Here is a 12,446-nt window from a genome sequence, read left to right on the forward strand (position 1 = left end):
GCAAATTTACCATTCATCTGATACTATCATAGTGACGAAAACAAAAATTAAAGAACCAAGAAACAAACAACAGAAACAGACGTCAATAAAATAGAAACGTATTAATTCAGATTTTCTCATATTTGTTGGTTTCATCCCCAAATGCTATTTTAATTTTTATAAAGTCATTCTGATATATTCTAATAACCCAATATCATAATATCCAGTGTTATAGTCGTGTAGGGTGTCCTATTTATCACTTTCCAGAGTCTACAGCATCAATACCAATACCACTTTCTTGAAAGGAGAAATAATATTTTGATATAGTATTTGGTGGAAAACAAGTTTTGATACGAGTGCTTTGGTTTTGATTAGTACATTTCTATTGGGTTCTGAAATGAAATTAAAATAATTGCAGTTAATAAATCAGATGGAAATAGAGTCTAGAAAACTTCAGTTTCAGAAAGAAATTGTGGAAATCCAAAATCAGACAGGAAAGTGAAATAGAAAAGAGAAATGCCAAGCAGCCCCCCCCCCATGTTTGATGCTACTAAAAATATTAGGTTATTACCTCCTTTTAAAGAAAAGAAAGTAAATCAGTAGTTTCCTCACTTTGAATAAATTGCTTAAAATTTGCAACGGCAAAGCGAGCATTGGACTTTTCTATTACAAAGTGTACTTTTTGAAGTCTGTACCTCACAGTCAGTAGAACAAAGTGCTGAATATGTTTTGATTAAGGGGCTCATCTTGAGGGGGTTATGAGTTGGTACCTGAAGCATATAGGCAAAAGTGTAAGAATGGTAGAAAAGGAACTGAATAAACACGTGTCAAATTGGCTTGGGAAAAAGACTAACTATTTGATAGGTGGTGCTCAGCCAAGACGGTTGATAGAGATTATGATAGCGTTAGACAACTTGTATTAGTAGAAGAATTTAAAAATTGTGCCCACAATGAAGTTAAGACCTATCTTGACGAGTAAAAGGTAGAAACTTTGGAAGATGCTTCTCGTACAGCTGAGGTTATTCCTTGCCTCACAAAATTTAGTTTGTAAATAAGTTTTCCTCTCAGCAGAGTTTTGGTTAAAAAAAACAAACAGAAAAAAAACACACTTTCAGTCTTATACAAATACTTCCAAATCACGGTCATGCACAACTTACAGGAATTCAAGCTTTTGATGGGACTGAACAGAAATATTTTCTCTTCCTACGCGCACATATTGCAAGAAAACAAGGCATGTTATTTCGGATTGTTGTAACGTTTAATCAAGCAACATAATAACGACAGAGCTGTTCAAAATGCTTTTATTTCTAAGAGGTAATTGTCACGGTCATGTATTTGACAGGGTCCAGTTAACGAAACTATCCACTGCCACCATAAGAGTGAATAGTGGTTAGTGTAAAATGCGGAATGGAGTTTCTTTTTAACGAAATAGAGCAAAACGGAACAGTTTTATGCAGAATGGAGTTATACTATTTCTCTGTTATAACATATTGAAATTACCATTTTAATTCAAAAGGATATGATAGAGCATAATTTGTTGGAATAATATATTATGTTGAAAAGAAATATTTAAGTTATTGTCACCTTTCATCACATTATAAATAGATTTTAAAGCCTTTTTGTGTAAAATGTAAATCAGACTCATTCTTGAATAGATATCATAATTCCTCGCTTCGTTACATTCTAGAAAAGAAAAAGTTTTAAATATAAGGATGTATTACCTAACTAATTTAAAATAAAATGATATTATATATTATTTTAAAGTATGGAAATTTTGTTTGCAAAATTGGAAATCGTCAAAAGAAATGGAATCTCAAAATATACATTAAAAATGTATTCCTACTATTTACTACTATCTGATTGCAAATAATGTTTCGTTAATTGTTAAATATACATATCCTTTTAAAAACTAGTTTGTGTAGTAAACTGGAAAATTGGGATGAAAGAGGAATCATTGATAATTCATTAGTATACAATTTTTTTTCTTCAAAGTTAGTCAATCAGTAAAATCGTGAACTTTTGCCAAAATTTCGTTATTTACCTTTGAATTATATTTTTTTCAAAATGTTCTTAATTGTTAAAAATGTAAACTCATAATGAGAAACGGAATCATGGCTGTGAAAGTGAATATCAAAACGTGTAAATTATTACAACATCTCAAGTATAATCAATAAGAATATTTGTATGATTCCATTCGCTTGCCGATTTTCCATTGCGCTCCATTTGGTAAAATAACTCTTTTGCGCATTTAAGACCTTCTGGGATCCAGTTTCAGTGCAAATCATAGACATGATGTAAGAAACAATGTCACTTATTTTTTTAATCAGGCTTTTGCTTTCGGCACATGTGTTGCTTCAATGTGTGTCACTGTGATGCAACAAGTGATCCTAGATGTAATTCGTTTGGACTAAATTTACCTTGACATGGCCAAAGCAAACAAACAAAAATACTTTACGCATGCGTAAGCCTACTAGTCACATAGCACCTGTTATGCTTTTAGGTTGTCTCGAGTGAAAACGTAAGATTATTGTTTATATTAATGAAATATATTTCGTTTTTCCTAAGGAATACTTTCAGGTTTACTGAAATAGCTCAGATTATGTAATGTCACTCCAACTGCAAAACCACTGCAAATGATCGAGTGGGTGGGTGTAAGTTGTTGAGGGACAGTCAACTTCACCTTAATTTCGACGATATTTACAGGTAAGAATAAAAGATACCGCCAGAGTATGTAGAATTGTATATATAATTTGGTTTGTACCATATTATTGGTTATATCCACTAATCCGCGTATACGGCGTCAGCAATACTGTGAACTTTGCACGTATCCTTGTTGCACCCATTTAATTTTCGCACCCTGTAAGTCATTACTCTCTTATTGTAATCAGTAGGGCAGTAAGCAGCTGGCTTGCCTCTTTGTAAGGGTCCATTTGAAGTTGTTTTCTCTGACTGATAATTGTTTCATTTTTTCATTACACGTTGGTTGGAATTTAGAGGGAAACCTATGTCATCATTTATATGACTGACTTCGAGATCATTTAAAATAAGTCATAAAGGTCATGTATGTGCATTTACTCATCTTAAATGAAAAATTATTGTTTTAAAATTTAATACAAAATTTGTTTAACCGAAGTCTATTCAATCCTGATTAGTGAATGTTCTGCACCGTAACTATCATCTAGAAACTTTCATATGAAAATTATCCATGGGCATCAATCACTGTGGACTTTTACAGTGGTGGCCAGGTACTAAACTGGGTTAAGAAAAGAGCATGTCAGTTCTAACTGTCACAATATAGGTAGTATGAATTTGTTTATCAACATACATAGCTTTCATTGTGACATGTCGGAACATGACAATCAATCCAGATTGTATTGGTGCATATGTGATTTGTATAATGTGACTGTAGCTAAATGTCAGCGGCATGATGCCCCAGTGCTAGACATCATTATAAACTGTCACACTGCAGACATCAAAGTGATATGACTGAAATTTTTTAAAAGCAACTTTAAAAATCAAAATCACACGCTCGGTCTTTGCATTTCCTTGTGCAGATGTATTCATTGGACTAATTATTTCAAGCAAGTTTTGACAAGTTGGGTATACATATTTATTTTTGAACTTCTTATGAGTTACAATTTAATATTAACAATTTGAACCGCTCCAGTGGCCTAGTGGTTAGAACATCCGCCTCGGATGCAGGAGTCGTGGGTTCGATCCCCGGCTGAGTCATACCAAAGACTTACAAAAATCTTACTAACAGCTGCCTTGCTTGGCGCTCAGCATTAAGAGGCTAGTGTTAGGACTGGTCGGACTGGTGTCAGGATAATGTGACTGGGTGGGACATCATGCTACATGTCTGTGGCATGATGCCCCAGTGCTAGACTTCACTATAACTGCCACACTGCAGACATCGTAGCGATATGACTGAAACATTGTTAAAGCTGCGTTAAAAATCCAAATCACACACACACTCACACATTAACATTTTGAAGTTTACAGAATTTGCTGTTGTTCAAGTCCGGACATGGTCACATGCAATTGGTGATTAGTGAGTGGGTTCCTTCGCAATCATTATACATTACTAGCTAATGTAACTGCCCAGCTGACTTTCTGGTCTTTACAAGCTTGCTGACCTTCAACAGTCTGTCTTGTCAGATATTGGTATAATGCATGTTACATTTTAAGGTGACTTGGTGATAATTCTTAATGACACAACTTGAAAGAAAGGCACTTCTCAATATTTATTAGAACAGTCAATTTTTGTCAAAAACACTTTTAATGTACCATAACATAACAAACCACAAGCTGTGTTTATCTACTTTCATTTTGATGTACATGGTTATTACAGCAGACAGATACATACTTGCTGTTGGTAAATAATAACATGGATAAAAACAAGTAGTCTTGAATCTTTCAAAATAAATAAATCATCACAAAACCATTCATTTTCAATACAAATTTTCATTGTTGTATTTCAAGATATGATTATTAAAATACCCATCTGTCTATCTCTTCCTTTTATTCTCTAGATATCAAATGAAATGCTTTCTATTTTCTCATTGATATAGCTATCTTCATGTACTATTAATTTAGTCATGAGTTTTTAATTTGCAGAAATAGACAAATAGAAGCACAAAAAAACTATAAGATAAATTAAACACAATTTCAAGAATAAATGACATTTTATTCGATCCTGTTTTTTAGTTGTGATGTTTTTCTGATATTTTTGGGCAAGCTCAGATCTCCAAAGGGTAGATTCAGTTTTCCAATCAGCTTGCCATGTGGCATTGAGTTTCACAGCAATATGTAGGGCATTGACTAGCAGAAGCAAATTGATTTGTCAATATGTGCATCTTAGGTGGTGACCATATTTACCACATTCATAGCAATCCATAAAAAAAATGGGCGAGGGAGGGAGATTTGTTGTGATCATAAGATTGTGTTATACACTGCTACAAGGCAAAAAGGCCCAAAACTCTATAAAAATTGCAAAAAGCAAAGTGAAGGCATGGGGAAACCATTCCCCAGAGCTCTGCCTTTTTTTGGTTTGGAATTTTCACAGGTGGTATCATTATTGACAAATCCACTCAGTCTGCTACATTCTAGGCAGATTTAATATCCTAGCATACTCTCTGTCCAGATGGAATCCAGAAATTCGCATCAGATGGTTCATTCATGCATTGGTTTTAAGTTTTGAATCTGTGTCCATAGGGGTTGTCCTCTTGTAGGTATTTGTGACAAGGTGGAAATTCAAGCTCCCATCCTGTGTCTCCCTGCTCTCAAATCCAAAAGTCATCTGGACAGTCAGCACTCTTTTACTGAAATTTAATGGTCTCGATCCATATGCATTTTCATTAATCCTTCAGATTTCCAATGTCTTGTAGAATTTGAGGGAATCTGAATGAAGACTAATCCTGATTTTCTTGAATCTAATGCCAAAGATTTCTTTGAAAATTCACCACCCTGGCACAAAAATACAGAAACCTGCGTACCAGGTTCATATAAAAAAAAAGCCTTGAGAAAGAATCATTTATGTGAACAAGTGGTAGTCAGAATTGCTCAGGCAAGAATGCTTACCACTTTCAAAGATTGAGGGGAAATGGAAAGTTGTCTCTCACTGATACAAACCCCTGCAGGTGGAGATATAACTTCTTTCTCCTGTTTCCTTCAGATGTTTTTCCCTTATAAGGGGTAATGGCTATAAAACTTGGATGTTTGCATTTCCTTGAAAAGTACTGGGAAGGGAAAAACGTATAAAAGAAATAAGGGAAAGATGTGTAACTATGACCTTACCATATATGGCTGGACTGTCTGAAAGAACACAAAAAATCTGCTGAAAACAGAGCTAACGTGATACAAGCCATATACTCTACTCAATAGTGGTACATCCCAAAGACCACACTAATGTGATCTACAAGCCATATACTATACTCAGTAGTGGTACATTCCAAAGACCACACTCCTTTGAGTAAGAAGTGCTCAATTATCTATAAGCTCCAGTGTGGTAAGTGTGGAAAAAACTACATTGGGGAGACCAATAGAAGCCTTGAAACAAGAGTCAAAGAACACTTGTACCTGAACAGAGAATCACCGATGGCAGTTAGTGAACATTGCAAAGAATCAGGCATACTTTTTCCTTGGATAACATCCGAGTACTTGGTAGAGAGAATAATACCATCAGGAGAAAGATAAGGGAGGTTATTGAAATCATGGAGCGGGAGCCAGTTTTGAATCATGATTCTGGATTGGAATGTCCATGTACAGGATTTAGTTGCATGATCAACATGTATATGATCATGTGACCAGTCCAAAAGTCATTCCTTTGATGAAGAGCTTGTGAAAAGGTTGAAAGTTCAGGAGTCAAAAACTTAATTTGCTACAGGAAGGTATTTGATTGGGTAATTGATTTGAAAAAGAAACAAATTGTTATAGTAAAATGTTTTTTGCATTAATACTTGCTTAGTCATAATATGGTTAAATTCTTTCAAGCCATCTACACAGTTTTCATTCTTAAGAGCATGCACTTCTGCTCCAGTAGTAACTGATTGATGGGATTTGGTGCCAATCCATTTAAGGGGAGATGAATCTTGTCTGACTTAATTTTGGCAAGCAGATGACTTTTTATCATTGGTAAAACAAGTACAAAAATTTGGTTAATGTCTCTTTTAGGTTGGGAAGCATTGGATGTTCTATCATTATAATCAATTACATATTATTGAAGAAACATATTTTACACAATACTTTGGTTCCTCCAAGTTGAGCAACTTCCTGAATTCCAGCCAAAGTTCATGAAAGAAATTGCGATTGAGAATGTGTCGATGATGTTCATGAATATGAGTGAGTGAATACAAATCAAGACAGGAATTTGCCTTTTGCCTAATGAAACTCTCCTTCATTCATTATAGTGATACTTGAAACACTTGATTGCTAGATGAAGCACCAAATAAATTACTTATGTAACAGACATTCTGTATTTGAATTAGGAGATGATTTCATTGATGATCGTAATGTAAAAAGCTGCAAACTGCAATGCAAATGCTAGTGTTTAATATTAAATACTTGGTCAGTTTTATGCAGTTTTGTGTCAGATTGCAATAATAATTTGTGCTGATAATGGGGATAACAGCTCCTAGTTTCAGCTTTCTTGATAGTTATTTACGTTATACATTAGTTTAAACAGCAATCTTTTAGTTTTCTGATTTGAAAATTGCTCCCCTCCACACTTTAGATATTTTCAATGGGAGGATTTTCCCTTTGTATAAAAGTACAGTGCTATCCATTTTCTTTTGCAGGTAACAAAGACATAATCTGGACAATACTGGAATAGAGTTCATGGAACTGATTAAGAAAGGTAAGAACGATGATTGAATTGCAACACTGCCAATTGTTACAACTGTAGTCTTAAACTAAGCAACAGAAAATAGTGTAAGCCAACAAATTTTGTAAAAATCAATAAATAATTTATTTCCCATGAACACAGAGTGAAAATTTAAAATGAATATTGTGAATTAAATCCCAGATAATCCTAAAAGTTCTATCACAAGTCCAAATGTATAAGGTTCCAATTGAATTTCATTGGTATTCCAAAAAAGTCACATTATTGAATGTGCTGTTGTGCCTGTAGGCTAAAATTTGCTTTTATTGCTAGTGGCTTGGAATGTGATGATGTACTAAGAGTCTTTTGATGCATCACAGTAATGTAATCCAAAGATGTTCATGTCTGAATTCACAATAATTCCAGAATTAATAATCCAGTCCAAGAATATTATGGATGAGCACTTTGTATTTCCAGTTAATAATAATTTGAATAAATAAATCCACCCAAATGAAAAACAGAACATAACAAAAAGGACTGATTCTGCTTCAAGATCATAAGGCAAGAATGAGTAATGTTTCGATATCATTATATACCCCTCTGCTTGACTTAGGTTGCAGTTACCATTTTCTGAAAATGCTCTGTCAGTAATTGGAAGCATTCATTCAAGAAAAATTCAAGGTCAGAATAAAGTCTGTGTCTTTTAACTCAAATTCAGGTAAACATGTTTACCTTATTGATCTGAATATATAATCCACAATCAGAGATATAATTGTAGTTATGTATTCTGTTGTTTACAAAATATATATATCCTGGGCTAGGTACATGGTGAACTTTTTGGACAAGGTCAGGTACAAAATACAAATGTTTACAACATATAATTATTAAGAAAAGCCATCAGATAATATAAATATACATAATACAAATATACACAATATAGAGGTACATAATATAAATACATTAAAACTTGTAAAGCATATGAAGTTTCACAACTCAAAGAGCATACAGCTTTGATTCATTGTGACAGGGAAGGGGTATGTGAGGATAAATGATTGGATTGAACCCGGAACCTCTTAAACCAAGGACAGGCACACATAATTGTAGACTGAAAAGCCTTTGTGGCCAGGTATGGCTGCCTTACTTTAGTCTTTGATCCCCTGTGACAGCTTTGCTTTCCCATTTTCTGTTACACTAGAGCCCAAAGGGGATCCCCTGTGACAGCTTTGCTTTCCCATTTTCTGTTACACTAGAGCCCAAAGGGGCACATTTAACCCTCAGGAGTTAACATTTTGTGGGAACACATAACAAATGCTCTTCTGGGTGAATATAGGTAAAAGTTATGGTTTAATCCAGCAGAATGGAAGGGTGTCTAACATAAAAAAAGTCAAAGTTGTGGACAGGATTGGAATTTTTCATGATATTGTTTTTGGGGTTTTTTTTCCAACTGCATGGGGAATATTTGGAACAAAGGCAACACTCTATATACTTACAGCCCAGGTAATTTAGTTGCCTTTAACATTAAGAGCAGTGGGAATTAATGGTGGAAAATAACAAAAAGTTTAAGTTTTTGTTAAAGCAAATTAAGGAATTGTTATTGAAAAGCATAATTTGATTTTCATTAGTATACTTAGATCTTTTGGACAGAAATGTTAACAGTCTCATCTCCTGCAACCATAGCCAGCCATTAAAATTCACTATTGGGAGTTCTGTAAACCAGCTCTCTGCTTAACTATATTTTGGTTTTAATTAAATTCAGTGATACATGTAATAGGTCTTAACTTTCACTTTCTTCAGTTGGTAGTTTATGCTAATAAATCCTTTGCCAGATATGTAATTTTATTGTCAACTAAATTTTCCATATGTTCTGCCTTGACTGCATTTGTCCATTTTTTCCAAGATGTTTTAATCCATACTATTAGCTGTGTTTGATTGTTTTGTATTAGACTGATTACTTAAGGACTGTAAGCCACACTAGTCGTGTTTGAAGATGAATACTTAATGTAGGAACTGGCCATCTTGCAGTTGAAAAGGGTTTATGCTTTGCATTAAATGGCATCTGCATATTTGGAATACACTTGCTACTGGAAAGTGTTGATGAAATTTATTAGTTGCTGCCATATAATTCTGAAGCTTGCCAGAGGGCATCACTAATTTTGGATCATCAAGTTGTGCTGAAATGAATACATGATTTTACTCTTTAAATGTCCTAAGCATGTATTTGATTTGGATTTGAATATTCACTGTGATTTCATCATGAAATATATACTGTTGTCATGACTGACTTTTGTTGAATAAGAAGCCACAAAGCCAGAATTTCAAACTAATTTGGTGAATAGTTGCAACTTACCTGACTTGTATACATGAACTTTTCTTGTCATCCAGGATGCTTAATTGCTAGCAGCATATTCATTTTATGAAAAAAACAGTTGAAGACAAATAAGAAAAAAAATAGTATTGAAAAATTTCTGTTGTTGACCTATTCTTCCTGTGGAAGCTGCCATTGTTATATATGCATAATTAGTAACATGCATTTACAGTGGAGAATGCAATTGAGAATTATATGAGATGTAATACTCTTTTTCTACATATATTGCTTGCTCTAAGACTGATCCTGCTTTTTCACAACATGTCTCAATTTGGGTATGTACTTGTCTCCTTGACATAAATTTTTATTTTGCCATGAAATTTTATGACCAAGAATTAAAATGGCCAGTAGTGTTGAAAACAAGTTACATGGGGTGGGGGATTTCAGAGTGAAAGCTGATAAAAAGAATATGTTCAAGTTATGTATATACATTACTCTCTGCTGACAAGTATTATGAAAGCTGGGCGTCATAGATAAGCTTTTATGAATCTGCACTGCTCTTTAAGTTTAAACTGCAGAAGGTGCATTTGACTGTTACAGTCTGGATTTGCTGGAACTAGTATTAATACTGTAGTAAATTAAAAATAGTCAATTATCTAAATACATTTTTTGAATTACTAGAAGCATCATAGTAATTTAAAAACAACCTATGATGAAGACTCACCCTGGATATTCAACAGTTCTTTATCAGAACAAATTTGTAAAAATTTGGAACTTTCACCTATTTTCATCATAGGTAATTGAGACAAGCTTAATGCTGACAGATAGCAATAGCCTGAAGAAAAAAATCATACAGCATGACAAAAGGTCCAAGTATCAGTGCTATGACCCACTTTGATACAGGCTCCTGCCTATTACAAGTACTAGTTGTCACTGTAGAAAGCTCATTGGCTCAAGAATCGTGGCCTAAAATAAAATTTATAGCAATAGATAATATTTTGATTTTAGAAAATAATGTAAACAATGAGCCTACTAAAAATAAAATTTGGGTGCAAAGTTCAGTTTTTTTTTTCCAGATATACCATCTATACTTATAAATCCAGTCCAGCTACAAACTGCATAGACCCAAATCTGCCATAGCATAATCTGCCGGCAGATCTGGGTCTGCGCAGTTTGTTAGTAGGAATTGGTAGAACAAATAAATAGACCCTAGTCTACAGGTGCCATATGCTGCAGCAGGTCTGGATCTTTGTTGTTTGCAGTTTGACTTGACTTATAATCAAATGTATATGGTACCCCAAAAATGCAGGAATGGAGAAATCACTTGTCCAGAACCAGTGACAAGTTACAAAAATTTTGTTGGAGAAGTCAAATTTTAGGTCATTTACAGAGATTTCTCTTTAAAATTTGAAGGAAAGATTTGAATTGATCTGCATGTTCATGAAAGTTTCTATTATAAACAAGTATAAGCTTTCTGATTTTTTCCAGACATGACGTGAGAATGAATTCAGTGTTTTTGTACATGATATTTCAGGACTAAGGATTACAAAAACCAAGAAAGGTTTTGGAGATAATTACTGAAACAAAGGCATGAATGTTTGAAATATTTAATTATGCTCACTTTTCTTGAATATCATTTGAAGAATCTTAATTTTTTTATTATTTTAAATTTCAGCATTTATTCTTGCCTGTATTGGACTGCATCACTTGTGTGCTGGGATTCAAAATGAGAAATGTAAGAATTCATATCATCAGTTATTTAAAAATAGCATAATGTCTGTTGTACAATTTTTTGTGGATTTTGTAGATTGTGAATTTAAAGACAACATAGCTCAAATTTAAACACTCACATACTGATTTTGAGTTTATTTGACAGGTTGAGATTTTTGGCACTTGCATCTTTAAAGCTTAATATTACTTTATTGATTTGGAAGATTGAGTAGTCCTGATGGAAGACTATGAGAGATTTGAAATATATGGATGATTAATATGGTCTTTTATGTTGACAATTTCATATAATACTACTATTGTACCAAGTCTGAAAAATTGAAGATGAACTTATTAGATTTTTCTCTCAATTTAAAAACAAATGCAAGTAGGCAAGCAAGTTAAATTCCAGCCCTGGGTAGATAAACCACGTTGTAAAGATGTAATTTTTCATGAAGCTATGAAAATGTATACACACAAAAATAAAAGAACACTATTATCACTATCAATTGTATCGTACTAATTTATTTTGGTCGTTACAAACCCAAAATTTGTAAATGCACTAAAAAAAATTTTAAAAATTGATGCATGAAGAAATGAATACTCGTCTTCCTTAGCATATCGTAGTAATTCATTTTAAAAAAAATCTTTTTTATATGTTAACACTTATGGAAGAAAAGGGGGGGGGTATTCTGTCCTGCATGTCTGGACTTGGATGTATGGATGCATGCTTGCGTTCTTTTGGAATTGGGATCCATCTCTAATTGCAGAGCTTTGTGGGGTGGCTGTAGAGATACTTTTATGTGTAAGGAACAGGTGGGTAGTGATAACTGAGAAAAGCATGGTGACACATTGATGTGTAAAGGATAGGTGGATAGTGATAACGGAGAAAAGTGTTTTGACACTTTCGTGTGTAAAAAGACAGGCGAATACCTTTAGTGATAACTGATAAAAGTGTGGAGATACTGAATGTCTGCTGTAGACTGGAAAGCTACACAAAAATGAAAACAAAATGCTTGTAATTGTGAAGAATACAGTAGTCCCCCTCTTATAAGGCCACCCCTAATGCAGCAGGGAAGTGGTCTTATAATGTGGGTGGCCTTTCTAGAGGGGGATGACAAATGTGAATAGTAAATA

The 12,446-nt window shown here is 33.8% G+C and overlaps 1 protein-coding gene across 1 annotated transcript in view; it reads left to right on the plus strand.

Annotated features, from left to right (window-relative positions):
- Window positions 1-2,443: 2,443 nt before the first annotated feature.
- LOC149782907 (uncharacterized) overlaps window positions 2,444-12,446 on the plus strand; it is a 103,954-nt gene continuing 93,951 nt past the window's right edge. The window contains exons 1-3 of the mRNA XM_089934464.1: window positions 2,444-2,682; window positions 7,275-7,333; window positions 11,278-11,337. Coding sequence (XP_089790590.1) covers window positions 7,315-7,333; window positions 11,278-11,337 — 79 coding nt within the window. The 5' untranslated portion in view covers window positions 2,444-2,682; window positions 7,275-7,314. The remainder of the gene's footprint in view (window positions 2,683-7,274; window positions 7,334-11,277; window positions 11,338-12,446) is intronic.

Source organism: Sinohyriopsis cumingii, chromosome 15 (assembly GCF_028554795.1).
Source record: "Sinohyriopsis cumingii isolate HCF-2022 chromosome 15, ASM2855479v2, whole genome shotgun sequence".
NCBI lineage: Eukaryota > Metazoa > Mollusca > Bivalvia > Unionida > Unionidae > Sinohyriopsis > Sinohyriopsis cumingii.